The 21,995-nt window shown below is 37.9% G+C and overlaps 1 protein-coding gene across 7 annotated transcripts in view; it reads right to left on the reverse strand.

The window, feature by feature from the left end:
• LOC114646464 (transcription factor Dp-2-like) overlaps positions 1 to 21,995 on the reverse strand; it is a 128,555-nt gene that overhangs the window by 30,778 nt on the left and 75,782 nt on the right. For all 7 annotated transcript variants that reach the window (XM_051922916.1, XM_051922920.1, XM_051922919.1 and 4 more), the window contains 2 exons: positions 7,870 to 7,988; positions 6,821 to 6,868 (listed from right to left, as the gene is read on the reverse strand). In XM_051922916.1, the coding sequence (XP_051778876.1) occupies positions 6,821 to 6,868; positions 7,870 to 7,988 (167 nt within the window). The remainder of the gene's footprint in view (positions 1 to 6,820; positions 6,869 to 7,869; positions 7,989 to 21,995) is intronic.

Below are 21,995 nucleotides of genomic sequence, written 5' to 3' on the forward strand. Positions count from 1 at the left end.
GGACGTGCTCATTGGTTCCCGGTCGGCAGATGACCAAAATAAGGAAGTAGCCTTACTGCCGGCCGAGACAAATAACTTAACAAACTATATGATACGGGATCTCGAAGAGATACTTGAGCCCGTACTGGGTTTCTTTCAGGGAATCGAGGACCTGAGGAGACGGGTAGAGGAGCTGGGAGCCACGGTCGAAGTGCCGCTGAGGAAGCTACAAGTATACCTGCGACGATTAGGCCGTGAAGCCCCGGCCTCGATTGATTCGGCGGTGCAGGTGAGTGAAATCTGTGCCGTATATAATAAGGGAACGCAGTGTGAATCGGCACCGCGTTTAATAAGTTGCGGTTGTCAAAGCGCTGTGTGCCCGACAGTAGAGTGTGGTACAAATACGGAATGGTTGGGCAGCGATCCGATGGAACCGGGGCGGCGATATCAGACGCCGCTCCGGGATAATGCGGACCGTAAGAGCCCGACCCGCGTGATAAAGGGGTTGCCGTTGGTTAATGAAGAGGCGGGGGAAGCACCGATCGTCCCGGGACAGCTGAATAGTGCTGTTACCCGGAGCGATACGGTACTAATGACGCCGCCTCCGAGTTTACATAGGACAACGGGCGTGCAAACAGCAAAGAGGCTCTCTCTCTTCCATAGAGAGCCTCACGTTGTGCACAAGCCCCAGAGAAAGCAGGAGATCCCCACACAGAAATGCGGGTCTCCTAACAGGGAAAAGAAAAGGGCAAAGAGCAGCAAAGCGGCTGTTAACCCCTCCTTGGCGGAGGACAGGGTGGAGCTGACAGAATTTCCGAGGTGCTTCAGGTCTCGGGAAGAGAGGCCACCAGGAGGACGTCGGCGGTGTTACAACTGCCGGCAACCGGGCCACGTGTGGAGGAGTTGTCCCCGGAGGACAGGGGAGCGGTGGGATACCAGATACACCGTTCCCCCAAGGTTCGCTGGGGGATCTCGACAACAGAACCACGGTCCGGATAAAGCGTTCTCCTGGAGGAAGACGTCCCTCGCGGGAATCAACGCTCCGCCCCACTGGTCGTCGCTAAGGGGGAGGGACTGTGACAGACGACCGGCTATGGACTCCGGTCGTCACCCCCAGGCCGCTAGGAGGAACCCTCCGGACAGCATATTTGCGCCCCGAGTTCCAGCAGGGCCTCATGGACTGTATAGTGTTTTGACACAGCCCTGCTGGATACCTTGGGGGCCGCCAGGAGTCGCTGTAGGGGGGCTAGTAGGTGCTGGCATGCCCTATAACCCGGGAGTGCATCCCAGTCACGTGACTGGAAGAAGCAATGTGCTCCCGGGATGAAGAAAAGGACTTTGCCCTGACCCGGAAGGAAAACGGACTTGTGGGTTTGGCTTGGAGCCACTTCCGGGTCAGGGGCTATAAAAGAACTCTGGGAAGCCCAGAACATTGAGCTGAGCTGGGAGGTAGGGTGGCGACGTGTCTGGGAGTGGAGGATTGTTTATAGAGAGAGAATTGTGATTTATATGAGTGTGGTAAGGAGAGTGCTTGGTGCACTACTGTATAATAAAAATAATTATTATTATACTTTCACCTGGTCTCAAGAGTGGTACCTGAGGGTTCGAGAGGTGGACACGAGCATCTACTGCTACAATATGAATATGAATGGAAGAGAAGGTCTGTGATACGGTTTGCATATATGCAGCTGGAGATCCACAAAGGGAGAAAATGAATCACGTATCATAAAGTAGTTTTTATTCCTGAGCTTTCAGCCCCTACCAGGGGCCTTCATCAGAGGATAATGCTTAGACTTACAAGAATCAAAGGCAATATATAGCAAAAGTTATGTTGGGGGGGGGGGGGGGGGGGTTATTGGTTGTAAAGATTTTATTTATTATGAGCATGTTCTTCTTAAGTTTGCATATTCTGGGTTTATATCCAAATGTCTGTTGATGGCGTTCTTATTTGATAGCCAAGATTCAGCCAGCGCTCTGGCACTTTTGGTACTGGCCTTAAATTTTACTTGTACATTGTCCCAGTTAAATGTATGTCCAGTTGATTTAGTATGTGTATAGATTAATGATAGTGAGTCCTTCCTTCTATTGGCATTGCGATGTATTGCGTGTTGCACGTTCTAGTATTATCCGTGTATAGACCTCCTAAATTCAACGCGTCTTTCTTTGAGGAATTCTCTGACTTGATGTCAATCTTAATTACGAACTATGACGCACTCTTAATAGTCGGCGACTTTAATTTTCATGTAGATAATCAATGTGACCAAAAAGTAAAAGAATTTATGAACCTCCTGGACTCTTTTGATTTGAGACAGCTTGTTAATCAGCCTACACATAAAGCAGGTCATACGTTAGACTTAGTAATTACTAAAGGACTAAAAGTTGATATAAAGCAGGTCATTGATACGGGTCTTTCAGACCATTTTCTTCTACTTTTTAATATAGAAATAATGATAGAAAACACTCATGAGAAGCATATTGTTAAAAAACGCTTCTTTGACTCATCAGCAACTTTAAAACTTACAAACATTCTAACCAATCAGTCCGTTTATAGTGCCAACTATAATAGCGAGGAGAATGTAAATAGTAAGGTGGAAAGATTTAATACTAAAGTGAGGGCTGCTGTTGACTTAGTTGCACCTGAAAAGACAGTTAAAAAATCTTCTAGCATTGTTATACCTTGGAAGACCCAAAGAGTGTCTGATTTAAAGAGAAGATGCCGTAGAGCTGAGCGTAAATGGAGGAAGACTAAACTAACTATTGACTATGAGATATTAAAAGTTAAAATAACAGAATACAATAACACAGTCCGTCTTGAGAGGCGCTGCTATTTCTCTAAGATTATAAATAACAATGCTAGTAATCCCAGAGTCTTATTTTCGACAATTGATCATCTGTTAAACCCAGGTAACTCAAAGGAATGCCTCCTAAGTACTTCCAGTAAAACCTGTGAGGCTATCGCTGTATTTTTCAATCAAAAAATTAATGATATTAGAAATAACATAGTATATCTCCCCAACACTAAGGATCCCCCGAAACCCCAGTACTCCATAATAAATAAATTAGAGTCTTTCACTAGGATAGATTTACCTGATTTACATAAAATAATTTCTCAAATGAAACCATCCACCTGTGCCCTTGACCCAATACCAACAAATTTTTTCAAAGAAGTATCGGGTGTGCTTATTGATAATGTTCTTGACATAGTAAATTTGTCATTAGATACGGGGGTCTTCCCAGACTGTCTTAAGACTGCGGTAGTTAAACCCCTACTTAAGAAAAATAATCTCGACCCCTCTTCTCTTGAAAATTATAGACCCATCTCTAACCTGCCTTTCTTAAGTAAAATTCTAGAGAAGGCAGTCATTATGCAGTTAAATGAGCACCTCAATAAACATGCTATTCTTGATAAATTTCAGTCAGGTTTTAGAACAAATCACAGCACAGAAACTGCACTCGTTAAAGTAGTAAATGACTTGCGGGTAAATGCAGACAGAGGCCATTTATCTGTTCTCATCCTCTTAGATTTGAGTGCCGCATTTGACACTATTGATCATAATATTCTTAAGAATCGCCTTAGTCAATGGGTGGGCCTCTCTGGCAGTGTCTTAAACTGGTTTGAATCCTACCTGGCAGGGAGAAAATTCTTTGTTAGTTGTGGTAATTATAACTCAAAGACACATGATATTCTATATGGTGTTCCACAAGGCTCTATCCTGGGTCCGCTGCTCTTCTCAATCTACATGCTTCCATTAGGTCAGATTATCTCGGGACATAACGTGAGCTACCACAGCTATGCTGATGACACACAGCTGTATTTATCAATAGCACCTGATGACCCCAAATCTCTTGATTCACTAACACAATGTCTAACCTGTATCTCAGAATGGATGAATAGTAACTTTCTCAAATTAAATAAAGAAAAAACCGAAATCTTAGTGATTGGCAATAATGGATACAATGAGGCTATTAGAAATAAACTGGATGCATTAGGATTAAAAGTCAAATCGGAGGTAAAAAGCTTAGGGGTAACCGTTGATTGTAATCTGAATTTTAAATCGCATATTAATAAAATCACTAGGACAGCATTTTTTCACCTAAGGAACATAGCAAAAGTTAGACCTCTTATATCATCGAAAGATGCAGAGAAATTAGTTCATGCGTTTGTCTTTAGTCGGCTAGATTACTGTAATGCACTCCTCTCAGGACTACCCAAAAAAGACATCAATCGTTTGCAGTTAGTGCAGAATGCAGCTGCTAGAATCCTTACCAGGAAAAGAAAATCCGAACACATTTCTCCAGTTTTGATGTCACTACACTGGTTACCTGTGTCATTCAGAAGTGACTTTAAAATTCTGCTTATGGTTTATAAAGCTTTAAATAATCTCGCCCCGTCTTATATATCGGAATGTCTGACACCTTATATTCCAAATCGCAACCTCAGATCCTCAACTGAGTGTCTCCTTAGAATTCCAAGAGCAAAACTTAAAAGAAGTGGTGAGGCGGCCTTCTGCTGTTATGCACCTAAAATCTGGAATAGCCTGCCAGTAGGAATTCGCCAGGCTAATACAGTGGAGCACTTTAAAAAACTACTGAAAACACATTACTTAACATGGCCTTCTCATAACTTCACTGTAATTTAATCCTGACACTCTGTATATCCAATTCATTATAATAACTATTCATTCAAAATTTGTACTAACCCCTACTCTCTCTTCTGTTTTCTTTTCCGGTGTCCTATTGGTGGTGGCTTGTGCCACCACCATCTACCCAAAGCACCATGATGTTCCAACAATGATGGATGGATTAAAAGCCAGAAGTCTGTATAACCATCAGCATCAAGTGACTCCGTGAGAACCCTAACTACAAAGAGGACTATTTCATTTATGTTAGGTAGAATGCCCAAAGGGGACTGGGCGGTCTCGTGGCCTGGAACCCCTACAGATTTTATTTTTTTCTCCAGCCTTCTGGAGTTTTTTTTTGTTTTTTCTGTCCACCCTGGCCATCGGACCTTACTCCTTTCTATGTTAACTAATGTTGTCTTATTTTAATTTCTTATTTGTCTTTTATTCTTCTTTTCTTCATTATGTAAAGCACTTTGAGCTACTTTTTGTATGAAAATGTGCTATATAAATAAATGTTGTTGTTGTTGTTGTTGCAATTTTTGAAGTTTGTCCTATGTATACCGCTGGGCAAGAACTGCCTGGAATGCTATAAACTGCGTTTCGTGTTTCTGTTATCGATTTTTTTTTTTAGCATTAAAGAGGACCGTGCGCAGATTGTTCGTGGGTTTGTGTGCTATTCTGACGCCTGACTTGGCCAGGATGCGTGCTGCACCTTCAGACACCTTGTGGTGATAAGGAAGTGAGTAGCAGGTGGGGTGGGGGTTCTGGTTCAAGTCGATTGTTTGTGGAGTTTTTTGGCGTCTTCTATGTAAGCTTCGATTAATGAATGTTTTTGAGTATCCATTTGAAGTGAAAAGATGGAAGAGATAGTGTCTTTCATTCATTTTTGTCTCCTTTGTATTACAATGGGTGTGGACTCTTTTTAAATAAAGTTTTAACACAGCTCCATTTATGAGATACTGGGTGGTTGCTGGCGAAGTGCAATATCTTGTCTGCATAGCATTCCTTACGGTAAACACTTGACAGCAGAAACACGAAACGCAGTTTATAGCATTTCATGCAGTTCTTGCGCAGCGGTATACATAGGACAAACTTCAAAAAGAATCGCAACACGAATACATGAACATTGCAATGCCGTCAGAAGAAAGGACTCACGATCACTGATCTACATGCATACTAAATCAACAGGACATACATTTAACTGGGACAATGTACAAGTAAGATTTAAGGCCAGTACTAAAAGTGCCAGACAGCTGGCTGAATCTTGGCTATCAAATGAGAACGCCATCAACAGACATTTGGACAAAAACTCAGAATATGCAGACTTAAGAAAAACATGCTCATAATAAATAAAATCTTTACAACCAATAACCCCCCCCAACCCGGTTCACACTGACTTAGCCCCGCCCCCTCCACGTAACTTTTACTATATATTGCCTTTGATTCTTGTAAGTCTAAGCATTATCCTCTGATGAAGGCCCTGGTAGGGGCTGAAAGCTCAGGAATAAAAACTACTTTATGATACGTAAATATATCATAAACACAGGTCACTGGTCTAATCTGCTCAGTTGTATTGCAGGTTCACAATTAAAGGTTTCATTTTATATTACTATCGGAGATCTCCTACCCACTCAAATATATATATAAAAAAAATTTGAATTGAGATGTGTGCAAAGAACTTTAAATAGCAAAAAGTCAATACGGACACTAACATCATTATTTTTTTTACTCTTGTCATGACTAATCCCTAAGACTACAGGACAATGAGAAATTATAGTAATTATTTTAAGTACACGTTTACATTTAAAATAGGCCAAAAAAGATTGAATCTCTACTGTGAGTTCATAAATCAGAATGTAAAACTTTGAACTATATGGCCTATTTCTCTCTCCTTACTAAATAGAAATGACCACTTGCAGCCAAGCTCATTAATAATCTAATTAATACAGATAAAAGCAAACAAACTACGTTTTTAAAAGGCAGCTATCTTATTGCTGTAAGGCAAACTCAAAGATGACTAGGACATTGAATGCATACAGAAGGAGATATCTAACCTCAGACCATGCCTCTATTTTTAACTCGGCTAATAGATTAATGTAGACAAGCTATGATGCGCAAGAGAACACAATATCTAAAAATTGGCTTATATACGCTTCTTAAAACATGTAAAGGAAGGAAAGTAAGAATAGTTGAAATATCTAAACAAAAAAACGTATTACCTGTCAGAAAAATCTGATTCCAGAAACTCATGAGATCTTTTTCTGATCCTGTGAGCAGGAAGAATATAATTATGAGTAAGCTTTCCATGCTTTCTTACATGAAATTACAACTGAATTTTCTTTCATTTTTCATAATTATGAATACTGGAATTCTACGACCTTGTCTTAAACATAAAAAGTTTTGGGGAAATTAATAATAAATCCCACAAAGACAATGTGAATGGTATAAATAAATGACATTTAAGGAGGTTTAATTAACAAATTACTTCAGTTTTAATATAGTGTTACCCTTCTATGGCAGCACAATACTGAAAACTCCCTTAAACAGCATAATTAACTGGTACAATTCTAGGTTGAAGGAAATAAAATAACACAGATTAATTATGAAATCAAGCAAAATTTGAGGACTACTTCATGTAAGAAAAAATAATGTGGTGAACAGCAGTATCAGTGGTTGATACATTTTTAAAGCAGGTAAAGTTGAATATAAAATACAATCAAGTATGCTAATTTCTATTTCTTCACATAGTCTCATTCAAATTTAATATTGCTTAATACACAATAGTAAATTTCTATTTGGCTGAGGAAAAATTAGAAAGTGGTTAAATTCACAAAAATAAACCTTAAAATCTAAAACATTTTATAGTCATGCTGTGTATATATTGTTTATGAATCCTACATTATTAACATTTTGTGAACTAGATTCAAATTAAAGTATACAGCCTAGACAATGATTTAATATTTTAGGTACACAAAATAAGAATATTAGGTGGCTTTTGTAGAGCATTATCGTTAACAAAAGGAAATATATACAATAGTTCTTGGTGACTTTTAGAAAAATCAATCACATTATTCAGTCTATATTGCAACTATACAACAGCCCCCTTTTCTACTTTACGAAACATACAGTAACTTTGGCAGTGGTTTGAGACATTACTGGAGAAATTTGCTAAAATTACACACATCTATTAAACAATTTTTTAATCAGAAAAAAATACCTTGAAATTTGTAATTTAACTTAAATGGGTAGGGAGATACAAATTTCTTACCCTGGGACCCATCCAGGGGCTTCTGCTAAATTCTGAGTGACCATAGTTGGATTTGAGGTAAATGGACTACCGATCAGAACAGTCCCTGAGGTAGGCAATCGCTGAGGTGTGCTTATAATCTGCAAAATAAAATGATTATAAAATAATGTTGCAAATGTGTGGCTTTTAGCAGTTGATAAGCAATTTTAAGTGAATCTTAAATTACATTCAGACAGGATGTATAATAATCATTATCAAGTTCATTTCATCCAAATTAGGGTCACAGGGGGGCAGAACCAATCCTGGCAAAACAGTTCAAGGCAGGAAACAGCCATAGATTGGAAACAGGAAAACTGGAGACGCCAGAGAAAACCCTACATGGAGAGAACTCCACTCAGACAATGGCATTCAAAAGGTCATCCTTCACAAAACAGCCATTAATTTACACCTAGAACATAGTCTCATACTCAATAGTTGAAAGGGCTCGTGGCTGAATTGCTAGCTATACTATTCACGCAACTACCTTTCTAGATTAAAAAAAAAATTTACAAGCAGTTTTTCAACCTAGTAATATATGTGAGCAGTAAGTGCATGAATTTTACGTAATCAGAGGTATTAATGAAATACTTTAGGTCAGTGTGCAATTACTGAGATTACATAATTATGATAATAGCATATTAAGCGGTAGATGTTACTATTATTAAACTATTAATTAAACTGGTGTAAACCTTTAAAGCATTGTCTTTATGAAAACATGGTATGATTTTTGGGAATGATTTGAATTTAAGAACAATAGCCTGCATCTTGACTGCTTGGTGCATCTATATGCCAAAGCCATGTGACTGCAAAATGTATACTTTCCTACTGACATTCCCCAACCTCTGTCTGGCTTTTAGGTATAACCGGTGTCTTAAAAATTGTGTGTCAATAACTCAGAATCACCTGTAAATAATAATGTGTAGCCAGCATATGAAGACCATAATTAGACCATGCATCAAACTCATTATTTTGCATTTTAAAAAGATAACATTTTAGTTGTATGTTAATTTGCTGGCAAAGGATAAACTTAGCATATAAAAGCAGTGAGAAAAGCTAGTGTAAGTTTTCAGAAACATCCCAAAAATGATCTACATAAACTGTATTGCAAGAAAATGGACATATCACGCAACTGTGCCTATATGTTTTTGGTGCTATTTGACTGTATAAGACAACAGCTTAATAAAAACAAAAGGAGACAATGATAAGAACAGGCAATGCATTTTTTTAAATACAGTGTAAACAGAAAATTTTTAAGGACTGTCTGTCCCATGTTTCAGTCATTACAACACAGCACTGTGTTTAGTCCTTCCTTTAGTCCACAAAAGGAGCAGTCCTAGCTGGCCTCTATTCCCTCAACAGCAGGCTGTGAAAGTCTAACAATGCATATTAGTTTCTTATGTGTTTTTATTTTTTAAAAAAATATTTAAAATTACTAATTACAGAAAAATGCTTTTTGTAAACAACTCAATAGTTTAAAATTACCACTGAAACAAGCAGTAAAATAGAAGAAAATCACGGTGCTAAAAGAAGAGAAATTTCTTATTTTATGTGCATCTTTGACTTTTAAAATATACTTTTTCTCTTATGGACTGTACTCTAAGTGGATGCCAAAAAAAAAAAAGAAGAAGTAAATGTTCTTCTCATACTCTGCTAAGGTTCTTGAATCTGCATTTTTTTAATTACCTCTCTCAATAACTGTTAAAAACGGCTCTTTTGGTAGCACTGCAGATCATAAGGCACATGCAAACTAAAATAGTATGGCGCCTCCGGGACATCATATAAGTACATCTATTAAAAAATGGCATATTTTTACAAAAAGCAAAACTAATTTTCTAATTCTAATGTACTGTATAATTATGTGTTTTTTATGCAATTATTACAGTATTACATTATTAGTGAAGGCTAACTAATGTAGAACACCAAGCATTTTTGCTTTGCAATACCAAATATTATTACAAATTCAAGCATAAAACCTACCAAAATTCACACTAATCTTATGGGAACAGAGAAATGTTAAAACTCTTCTAAATCTGCCTAGTGAGAGACTAGTATAAAGCACAGTCAAACAAAGCAATGGCAATATATTTTAGTGTATTACTTCATATACTACAAATCCTATAATTTTTCAGAATAGTAATGATGATTTACACTGTACTAATAAAAAACAAAAAGGAACAGTCTGAGTAGCTCTATACTGCCACCTGCAGTACAGTAAGCACCTGTAAATAATTCTTTCCACAATCTAAATCATCACTAGTGTTATTTTTTTCTCAAAACTGTGGGCATTCACAATGGATGTCCATCCAGCTATTTATTGTCTGAGCTTCCTTAGCCATTACATAGTCAGATAGATGTAAAGTCTATTCAGAATTACTTAGTATAAGGCAGGAAAGAATATTGGTTGGTGCAACAAATCTTGCAACAATGTGTCAGGAAATTGTTGCTCCACATCCTGCTCCAGATATTAAAAAACCTTAAAGTAAAAATATAATATGCAAAAGAAAATTAATAAAAAATTAGAAAAGGCAATAAGAAATGTTTTATATGGCACAAGTAAGTGACTTCTCCATCAGTTTCTATTTTTGGCAGATATGGTGCGCTTGACAAAGCATGCTAAGTGAGGCTATGGGAAATGCCCTTGAGACAAATATGATTCACTCAGCCAGGGAAGAAAATAAATATATAAACCTAAGATCAGGAAGAGTTTTTTTCATACATAATGTCATGGAAAAAGTGTGCTCTGCAAAATGTTACATTAAATTATGCCACTTTTAAAAAATATTTTAAGACAAGTACTGAATTAACTGCACCTTTTTTTCTTTTTTACAGTTAATGTTTTTGACAATTGCAATTTATTTCCAATTCAGCATTTCTCTTTTATAATTAGTTTGGGTAATTTTGTGTTGTTGTTGTATAATAAAATAATTTCTGACAATAAACAGTACAGTACTGGATTTTTCTCCACCTGTCCTATGACTGAAAATAAAAATACTGAGACTTAAAAAAAAAAAAAAAAAAAAAATATGGGTGCATTTGATGGGTGACTTGAAAGAGCTTTCAGATCTTTTATTGAAATGAGGAAACAGTAGAATACAGGAGAAAGAAGGAAAAATAAAGATCCCCAACAATTTATGTGCTTTAATAGACGATATTAATGGAGAAGATATATCCTGATATATTAATAAGCTATATTAATGCTTAAAAAAAAGAAATCAATAACGGTCTTTTAGCGAAGCTAAATATACACGAGAGGACACCCGACTCAATTGACTCAGCAGCAGAGGTTGAAGAGGCTCTATTATTTATTTATTTTGTAGACAGGAGCACCAGTTATGCTTCTCAGAAACTTAAATCTTCCTAAACTGTGCAATAACACAAGACCGCAAATAAAAGCTTTACACAAAAATGTAACTGAAGCATGTATCTTACTGGCTCTGGTCGGGGAGAAAATGTCTTTATACTGTGTATTCCTCTTATACCATCTGACTTTCCTTTTTTAATTCAAATGCCTGCAATTTCCAATTAAAGTGTGTTTTGTAATGTCTATCAATACAGCAGAAGGTCAGTCTCTAAAAGAGGCAGGAGTGGATTTGAGGGATGATTGTTTTTCTCATGGCCAGCTTTATGTGGTGTACTCCAAAGTGAGTTCACCTCACTCCCTATTCATTCTGAAACCTGGGGGTGCTACATGTAACATTATATACAGAGAAATATTGTTGTTCCTTGCTCAACATATTTGCTCATTTTGAGTGATTTTTGTATACAGAACAGACTTAGTACACACATAAAATATGGACACAATTTTCTTTCAGTTTTTGAATTGGCCAATTTATTAAAAGAGATCTTCACGAGCGAAGCCACGGGTATTAGCTAGTTGTCCTATAAAGCTATTGTTTCGATTTACAGAGGTAAGCCTATATGCTTAGAAAGTCTAACCTCTGTTATTTCAAAAACTGACAGACTAGGCATTTAAAAAAAAATAAGATTGAATAATTACCTGTATGTCACATTGGTAAGAAAAAAAGAAACTGGAATAGGGGCAAATGCTTACCTAAAGATTTTTCACAATGTAGTTGCTGTATAAGCAACCATTATACTGTACATAGGCAAATGTATAACCATTCGAAAGCAAAACTTCTGCAGTTTTTACTGTATAAATGGCTGATCTTTGAAACAATCTGTTACAGAGTCATTTTGGCAGGCTGTGAAGATAATGGGGAACCAAGATAAACATATAAAACAGCATGTCAATGGGAAAATTATGTATTTCAAGTATAACAGTAAGTAAATGAAGGACTTTATGCATCCTTTGTAAAAATTTGCCCTATTCTCAGTTTCAGGGAGATGAATTGGGACAGACCACATTTTCAAGCTCCTGGAATTGTTTAGGATGTACATTATTAACGCTGAATTCATTACTGTCAATGTGCATATTAATCAAGAGAGTGGCTTCTCAAATGACTTAAACTAAGAAAAAATAAAAAACTAATGAAAGTCTATCATAATATTGCCCTGGGGTCTACCGATACCAATGCATTTGTACAGACCAAATATTAGTCCGGTACATTGGCATATGATGTTATTGGACAGGCCCTACATTGAACTTGCTTTTTTTTTTTGGAAGTTTACACATGTGGAGAAGTCAATAACCACTAAATAGCAAAAGGCACTACTAACAAGGTAAACAGTAGAGGGAAAAGTGTTACTTAAACAGGCTGAAATCTAAGAAATTACTAGGATGAGGTAACATTTATCCTAGAGTGAAGAAATTTAATGAGTACTTACCTAAACTCTTGATGTGTATTTTAGAAAATTTCTGAACACTGAAGAAAGCTGGAAGCTAGAAACTATTATGCCATTATATAAAAATTGTGATTGGGCTGATTCATGTATCACATGCATCACTGGTAAATTAATGGAAGCAATTATTAGGGAAAAGATTGAGCAGCACATGTCATGAACAGAACTGGCTAAAGCACAGGAAGCAGAGGTTTACGGGGCAAGGAACCTTATCAGAATTGGTTCATGTTAAGAGTGTCATTGGTCAAGGCAAGGTGTTTTAGAAAACAGTCAACATGGGTTCAGACAGGGTAAATCGTGTTTCACTAACATTCTGTAATTCTATGATGAATCAACAAAATTATATGATCAGAGAAGGTAGATATTATTTACCTTGAATCATAGAAAGCTTTTGATATGGGCACCACATAAGAGGCTAGTAATCAAACATGAGGACAAAATAGGCTTAACCTCCTTAGTGTTATATTTTTTCTCAAAGAATCACACTTTTGGATTGAAAAATTACATATTCATTAAATCTGATCTTCCTACTATAAAATTTGTAAAACACTAAAAGTACAAAGTCAGAAGTGTAGAAACTATAATAATGGTACAAATAATAATAATAAATAATAATAAAAATAATGCTAATACTGTATATAGTGTCAAAATATGTCATTTGTGGGGTTTATCTTGAAGGACGGTGAAATACACAATCCAACGTCACAGTTGAGGACAATAATAGCGTGATTTCTTGCGGATTTTCTTTGCACATTGATCAGCTTTTGAACAACACACTGCACATGAGTAATTGACATGACTTTTGGATAAGAATCACTTTCGAGTTCACTGTCTATTTCAGTTTCACTGCCTGAAGACGAGTTTATTTTGACATCACTGCATGTATCACTGTCAAGATCGTGCAACACCTGGGCTGCTGAAAATCTTTTCTTACAAGATGCAATTATGAGGCTAGGAGAAGATGTGTCTATACTGTTTTCTGGATAACACTTGGGCCTGTCGCTTATGCAAGACAAACCTATATCATTTCCCGAACAATGCTTTGCACTAACGCTGTTGGCACTTTTACAGACCGAGTAATCCTTGGGTCTAATGCTTACACGAGACGCATCTATACAATTGCTTGAGTGACACTCGGGACTAACGCTTTTAGCACTGTTTTCACAGTCTGACTGATGCTCGGGTCTAACACTAAGGAGGTTAAACACGAGGAATAAAAAGTAATGGTGATAGGAACCTTTTCAGAATGAGGTGATGTGAAAAGTAGTGTCAGGATCAGGGCTGGGCCACTGCACTTATTAAAATATGTAAACAGTGTGGATAACAGTATAAGCAACAGATGATACTAAACTAGGTGGAAGGGCAGGTAATGTGGGAACAGCTGAATTATTACAGAAAGACTTTAACAACAATTAGGCTTTGGCACATTTGTGTCAGATGAGATTTAATGCAAGTAAATGTAGGAAGTAAAAATGTTAGATCTGAATATACAATGTGAAGTGTGCAACCTTAAAATATACCATATGAGGAGGAGTTCTCAACATATGCATCCATATAGTTAGTTTAAGTGATCAAGAAGGCTAAAACTTTTATCTATACTAATTAATAAAAGGCAAAGCCCTCACTGACTCACTGACTGACTGACTGACTCATCACTAATTCTGCAACTTCCCGTGTAGGTGGAAGGCTGAAATTTGGCAGGCTGATTCCTTACAGCTTACTTACAAAAGTTAGGCAGGTTTCATTTCGAAATTCAATGTGTAATGGTCATAACTGGAACCTCTTTTTTCACAATATACTGTAATGGACGGCAGCTCGATGGCCGTGGGAGGAGGAGTTGAGTGTCACGTCATCACGCCTCCCACCTATTCACGTGAAAAGACTGTGAACGCAGTAGGGAGAAATGAAGGAGGAGCCGCAAACAGCAAAGAACAAAAAATTCATTAAACAATTGAGAAGGGAGCGAAACAATAAGAAGCGAGCGAGTGAACCATACAAGCATCTTCATAAGGGAAACAAAGCACGGTGTAAAACGTAAGTTTAAATTAAGTTTATAGAAACGTTCCCGCTGCGGATTGCAATAACATATTCGCGAGATAAAAGTTTAATGAGAAGACACGAGGTATAAACGAACCACACGCCGTAGCGCAACGTTAGGGGCTTCACCTCTGGTGCTGACGTTCGAGATTCGATTCCCGAGAGCGGATGCAGTGAGTGTGTACGCCTGATGAGTCCAGAATTAGGGAGAAACACGTGTCGCATACTCTTTGCATTATTTGAAAGTAAACTATTAAAACCATTCTATGATCTGCTTCTCGCAACTGAAAGACGGCACATGGCGGATGTTAGCCGACTTGCTGACCGCAACGTTAGGGGCTTCAACTCTGGCGCCGCAAACAGCGAAGAACAAAAAATTCATTAAACAATTGAGAAGGGAGCGAAACAATAAGAAGCGAGCGAGTGAACCATACAAGCATCTTCATAAGGGAAACAAAGCACGGTGTAAAACATAAGTTTAAATTAAGTTTATAGAAACGCTCCCGCTGCGGATTGCAATAACATATTCGCGAGATAAAAGTTTAATGAGCAGACACGAGGTATAAACGAACCACACGCCGTAGCGCAGCGTTAGGGGCTTCACCTCTGGCGCTGACGATAGAGATTCGATTCCCGAGAGGGGATGCAGTGAGTGTGTACGCCTGATGAGCCCAGAATTAGGGAGAAACACATGTCGCATACTCTTTGCATTATTTGAAAGTAAACTATTAAAACCATTCTATGATCTGCTTCTGGGAACAGAAAGAGGGCACGTGGCGGACGTAAGGCGACTTGCTGACAAACCACAAGCGTGACCTGGCAGGTAACCACCCATACAATCAGATTGTGATTCAGAAAACGAATGCCATGAATGTAATTACCACGATCTACATACTGTCAAATAAACGAAACACATGCCGTAGCGCGACAGCTGTGAAAAGGGAGCTTCACAAAAAAACAGATCCTTAACAAATTGTTATTGGTATATTTTCGATCCGTTTAAAAAGGTTTTCTTTTCTTCTTAATAAAAAATTAAAAGCAGTACTTCGCCGCAACGAAGCGCGAGAATTTGGCTATATATATCTGCTTCTCGCAATTATAAGAGGGCACGTAGCGGATGTTAGACGACTTGATGACCAAGCATAAGCATTACCTGCCAGGTAACCACCCATACAATCAGATTGTGATTTAGACTAGGAATGCAATGAATGTAATTACCCCGATCTACATACAAGGTGAAAGGTCTTGCAACATTCAAAGATGATGGTTTGGGATAAGTACACCATGGAACATAAAAGAGCTTATGAAGCCTTGAACCGAAAAAAGCAAGATCTCAGAGATTGTAAAAAAAAAAAAAAAAAAGGAGGTAATGTCGTATTACTCGCTGTAGATTTTAGTCAAACATTACCAGTTATTCCACGAGGGAGACCAGCAGATGAACTCAACGCGTGTTTAAAATCCATGCTTCTCCCACGGTCAGTTATATGTCGCGTCTTCTCGGGTAGGTACACCAAAAAATGTATACATTTAAGCATGTAATGGGCAAAGAAAAAATGAGGTATACCCGAAGGCACTGCAGTAGTACTCAATGTAACTTTACTTCTTAAATGTTAATGTATTACTGTTTAATAATTTATACGCTTCTTATATGTTGTTCAAATTCTTTTATCAAAATACCAGTGACAGCGCAATGCACGATAACATGGAGTGAATACACCATACGCATCCGCCCACGGCCGCCCTGGTGTGCGCAGATAGGAGTTGATTCTACAATAAAATAAAATAAAGATAAAAAGAGTAATACAATCATCACCCATAAAGCGGATAGCAGACGTGACGTACTATATGTGTACCAGATTTCAAGTCAATAGGTGAAACGGTTTGCGAGCTACAGGTGATTTAAAATCCTGGACAGACAAACGAATAGCCACGGTAGCAAATTATAGAAGAAGATTTTACTGTTTAATAATTTATATTTATATGAAATGTGCTTCTTATATATTACTTCATATTCTCATATGATAATGATGTTAATGTTGTTTATATTGATTTCTATGTTATTGTAAGTGCATGTATGTGTGTATATGTATGTATGTATTTATATATATATATATATATATATATATATATATATAAAACATATGTGTATATGTATATATAATATATATATATATGTATATAATACATGTGTATATGTGTGTGTGTGTATATATATATATATATATATATATATATATATATATATATATATATATATATATATCTACAGTGGTGTGAAAAACTATTTGCCCCCTTCCTGATTTCTCATTCTTTTGCATGTTTGTCACACAAAATGTTTCTGATCATCAAACACATTTAACCATTAGTCAAATATAACACAAGTAAACACAAAATGCAGTTTTTAAATGATGGTTTTTATTATTTAGGGAGAAAAAAAATCCAAACCTACATGGCCCTGTGTGAAAAAGTAATTGCCCCCTTGTTAAAAAATAACCTAACTGTGGTGTATCACACCTGAGTTCAATTTCCGTAGCCACCCCCAGGCCTGATTACTGCCACACCTGTTTCAATCAAGAAATCACTTAAATAGGAGCTGCCTGACACAGAGAAGTAGACCAAAAGCACCTCAAAAGCTAGACATCATGCCAAGATCCAAAGAAATTCAGGAACAAATGAGAACAGAAGTAATTGAGATCTATCAGTCTGGTAAAGGTTATAAAGCCATTTCTAAAGCTTTGGGACTCCAGCGAACCACAGTGAGAGCCATTATCCACAAATGGCAAAAACATGGAACAGTGGTGAACCTTCCCAGGAGTGGCCGGCCGACCAAAATTACCCCAAGAGCACAGAGACGACTCATCTGAGAGGTCACAAAAGACCCCAGGACAATGTCTAAAGAACTGCAGGCCTCACTTGCCTCAATTAAGGTCAGTGTTCACGACTCCACCATAAGAAAGAGACTGGGCAAAAACGGCCTGCATGGCAGATTTCCAAGACGCAAACCACTGTTAAGCAAAAAGAACATTAGGGCTCGTCTCAATTTTGCTAAGAAACATCTCAATGATTGCCAAGACTTTTGGGAAAATACCTTGTGGACTGATGAGACAAAAGTTGAACTTTTTGGAAGGCAAATGTCCCGTTACATCTGGCGTAAAAGGAACACAGCATTTCAGAAAAAGAACATCATACCAACAGTAAAATATGGTGGTGGTAGTGTGATGGTCTGGGGTTGTTTTGCTGCTTCAGGACCTGGAAGGCTTGCTGTGATAGATGGAACCATGAATTCTACTGTCTACCAAAAAATCCTGAAGGAGAATGTCTGGCCATCTGTTCGTCAATTCAAGCTGAAGCGATCTTGGGTGCTGCAACAGGACAATGACCCAAAACACACCAGCAAATCCACCTCTGAATGGCTGAAGAAAAACAAAATGAAGACTTTGGAGTGGCCTAGTCAAAGTCCTGACCTGAATCCAATTGAGATGCTATGGCATGACCTTAAAAAGGCGGTTCATGCTAGAAAACCCTCAAATAAAGCTGAATTACAACAATTTTGCAAAGATGAGTGGGCCAAAATTCCTCCAGAGCGCTGTAAAAGACTCATTGCAAGTTATCGCAAATGCTTGATTGCAGTTATTGCTGCTAAGGGTGGCCCAACCAGTTATTAGGTTCAGGGGGCAATTACTTTTTCACACAGGGCCATGTAGGTTTGGATTTTTTTTTCTCCCTAAATAATAAAAACCACTATTTACAAACTGCATTTTGTGTTTACTTGTGTTATATTTGACTAATGGTTAAATGTGTTTGATGATCAGAAACATTTTGTGTGACAAACATGCAAAAGAATGAGAAATCAGGAAGGGGGCAAATAGTTTTTCACACCACTGTATAATATATGTGTATATGTGTGTGTATATATATATATATATATATATATATATATATATATGACAGCAACACTCATAACAATGACAACACAATTACATTGACAATCATGTTATGTTATTTTTAAAATGTTTCCTTTACTTTTTCATAACCTCTTTAACACACTACTTCTCCGCTGCGAAGCGCGGGTATTTTGCTAGTTAGGATATATAATATACTGTGTGGAAAGCAATTCACGGGAGACTATATTTATGTAATATTTATCATATGGTATAATGTGTACAGGTTTGGTCACCATTTTACAAAAAAAAAAAAGACTTAAGTTCTAGAAAAGTCTAGAAACTACTAACTTGGCTGATTCTAAGACAGAGAGATATGAGCTATGAGGAAAGCAAATTAAGATTAAGAAGTGACATGACTGAAGTGTTTAAGTGGATCCCTGTTGTTACTTTAAAATAAATCCTTCAAAGAGAACATGATGACATAATTAGAAATTTGTCAGGGGCGAATTTCATAAAAAGAACCAACACATGGAACAAATTACGAAATAGTGTAGTAGAAAGTAGGACTTTAGAGAACTTCAAATCTCAAAACTGTTCTAATGTTCTAAAAGAAGTCTATATTGCTCATATTCCTTATTCGTAAGGAGGAATATCTTTGAATATGCTATATTATTTCATCATGACCTTGAAGACAATATTTGAAGAACAATGCATATTAATTAATTGGATATAGATTTATTAGCAGAAAAAGTTAACTTGATCACAACAAGCCATTTTCACTTATTTTGGCCCTGGCACAAAATGATAAGCTAAAATTATCCAGCAAGCGCCAGGACCATCTCCCCCTGAGTAGTCAGCTACAGAATCATGTTGCCACCAGTGCAGAACTTGCTTAATACTGGCAGTAGGTGGGTGTGAGTGCATCTGCATAAACAGTGAGGTGAAGACTTTTTGACTACGAACTTGTGTCGAGAAGGGCAGCAAAGAAGCCACTTCTTTACAAGAAAAACATCAAGGCCAGATAGAAATTTGCAGGAAGTACAAGGATTTGACAGCAGAAGACTGGTGCAAAGTTATTTTTTCGGATGAATCCTCCTTTTCCTAATTTTTGTTTGTGACATCTGGAAAATCAGTTGTCTGGAGGAGGAAAATGTGAACAATACCATGAGTCCTGTGTTGCTGCCAACAGTGTAGCATCCTGAGACAATCCATGCGTCAAGTTGCCTCTCATCCAAGCGAGTGGGCTCAATCACAATTCTCCCCAAGAACACTGCCATAAGTAAAGAATGGTATTAAAACATCCCCCAAGAGAAAATTCTGCCAACATTTCAGGCACATTTTGGTGATGATCTGTGTATTTTTCAGCATGATGGAGCACAGTATCACAATACAACAGTGATAATGAATTGGCTTGGAGCTCATGACATTGAAAGTTTGGACCTGTGGCCAGAAAACTCCCCAGATCTTAATCCCTCTGATAACCTGTGGTAAAATTCTCAAAAAACGGGTTTACAAGCAGAAGCTCACAAATTATAATCAATTTCAAACACTAAAAAGGCAAGAATGGATCACCATCAGTCAGGATTTGGCCCAGGATCCAACATGCCACATCAAATTGCAGAAGTTATAAAGAAGGGTCAACACTGTAAATATTGAGACTTTACATAAATTTGATGTATTTCCCAATAAATGCCTTTGAAAATTACAAAATGTTTGTAAGTGTTCTTCAGTATACCATAGAAACGTAAGGAAAAAAAAATTTGAAAATGCGGAAGCAGCAAAGTTTGCAAAAGACAAAAACTTTTGGCCACGACTGTATATTTACTTTAACTTGAAAGTTTTACTTCTTTGCACAATTTAGGACAAACTTGGAGGTGTCCCATTGTTTTGCATATGTGAATATAAAACATTTATTTCAATCTTTTTAAGTTAACTATACAACCCATAATTACAGTAATCCCTCCTCCATCGCGGGGGTTGCGTTCCAGAGCCACCCGCGAAATAAGAAAATCCGCGAAGTAGAAACCATATGTTTATATGGTTATTTTTATACTGTCATGCTTGGGTCACAGATTTGCGCAGAAACACAGGAGGTGGTAGAGAGAGAGGAATGTTATTCAAACACTGCAAACAAACATTTGTCTCTTTTTCAAAAGTTTAAACTGTGCTCCATGACAAGACAGAGATGACAGTTCCGTCTCACAATTAAAAGAATGCAAACATATTTTCCTCTTCAAAGGAGTGCCCGTCAGGAGCAGAGTCTGTCAGAAAGACAGAGAGTAAAGCAAACAAATCAATAGGGCTGTTTGCTTTTAAGTATGCGAAGCACCACGGCACAAAGCTGTTGAAGGCGGCAGCTCACACCCCCTCCGTCAGGAGCAGAGAAATAGAGAGAGAGAGAGAGAGCCAGAGTAAAACAAAGTCAAAAATCAATACGTGCCCTTTGAGCTTTTAAGTATGCGAAGCACCGTGCAGCATGTCCTTCAGGAAGCAGCTGCACACAGAAGGTATAAACGTCCCTATCGTCTAGGTGTGCGAACAGCCCCCCTGCTCACACCCCCCTACGTCAGCGCAAGAGAGAGAGAGAGAGAGAGAGAGAGAGAGAGAGAGAAAGTAAGTTGGGTAGCTTCTCAGCCATCTGCCAATAGCATCCCTTGTATGAAATCAACTGGGCAAACCAACTGAGGAAGCATGTACCAGAAATTAAAAGACCCATTGTCCGCAGAAACCCGTGAAGCAGCGAAAAATCCGCGATATATATTTAAATATGCTTACATATAAAAGCCGCGATGGAGTGAAGCCGCGAAAGGCGAAGCGCGATATAGCGAGGGATCACTGTAATTGATGTCCAGTCATCCGTTTTCCCTGCTATCTCCTCCAACACACTGCCTGAAAACATTCTCAGGCCAGCCGAGAGTTGTAATTTCTTCGGTTTGTCCTGAGACTGCGCTGAGGTCTCCTCCCACTTGGACCTGCCCAGAACATGGGAGGCATAAAAGAAGCATCCTAATCAGATGTCTGAACCACCTCAAATGGCTACTTTCAATGCGGAGAAGCAGTGACTCTGTTTCAAGCCCCTTCTGAATGTCTATGCTTCTCACCCTATCTCTAACGCTGAGCCAAGTTGCCTTGAGAAGGAAACAAATTTCTGCCACTTGTATCCGCGATCTAGTTCTTTTGGTCACTACTCATAACCATGGGTGAGTGTAGGGTGTAGATCAACCAGTAAATCAAGAGCTTTGCCTTTCAGCTCCCTTCACTTTCACTACAACTGACTTGTACAACCTTCACATAACTGCAGATTTCTCACTCCCTTCGTCCCTCACTCGTGAACAAGAACCCAAAATGTTTAAACACCTTCGCTTGAGACAGCACCCCATCCCTAAC

This window comes from Erpetoichthys calabaricus, chromosome 2 (assembly GCF_900747795.2).
Source record: "Erpetoichthys calabaricus chromosome 2, fErpCal1.3, whole genome shotgun sequence".
NCBI classification, from domain to species: domain Eukaryota; kingdom Metazoa; phylum Chordata; class Cladistia; order Polypteriformes; family Polypteridae; genus Erpetoichthys; species Erpetoichthys calabaricus.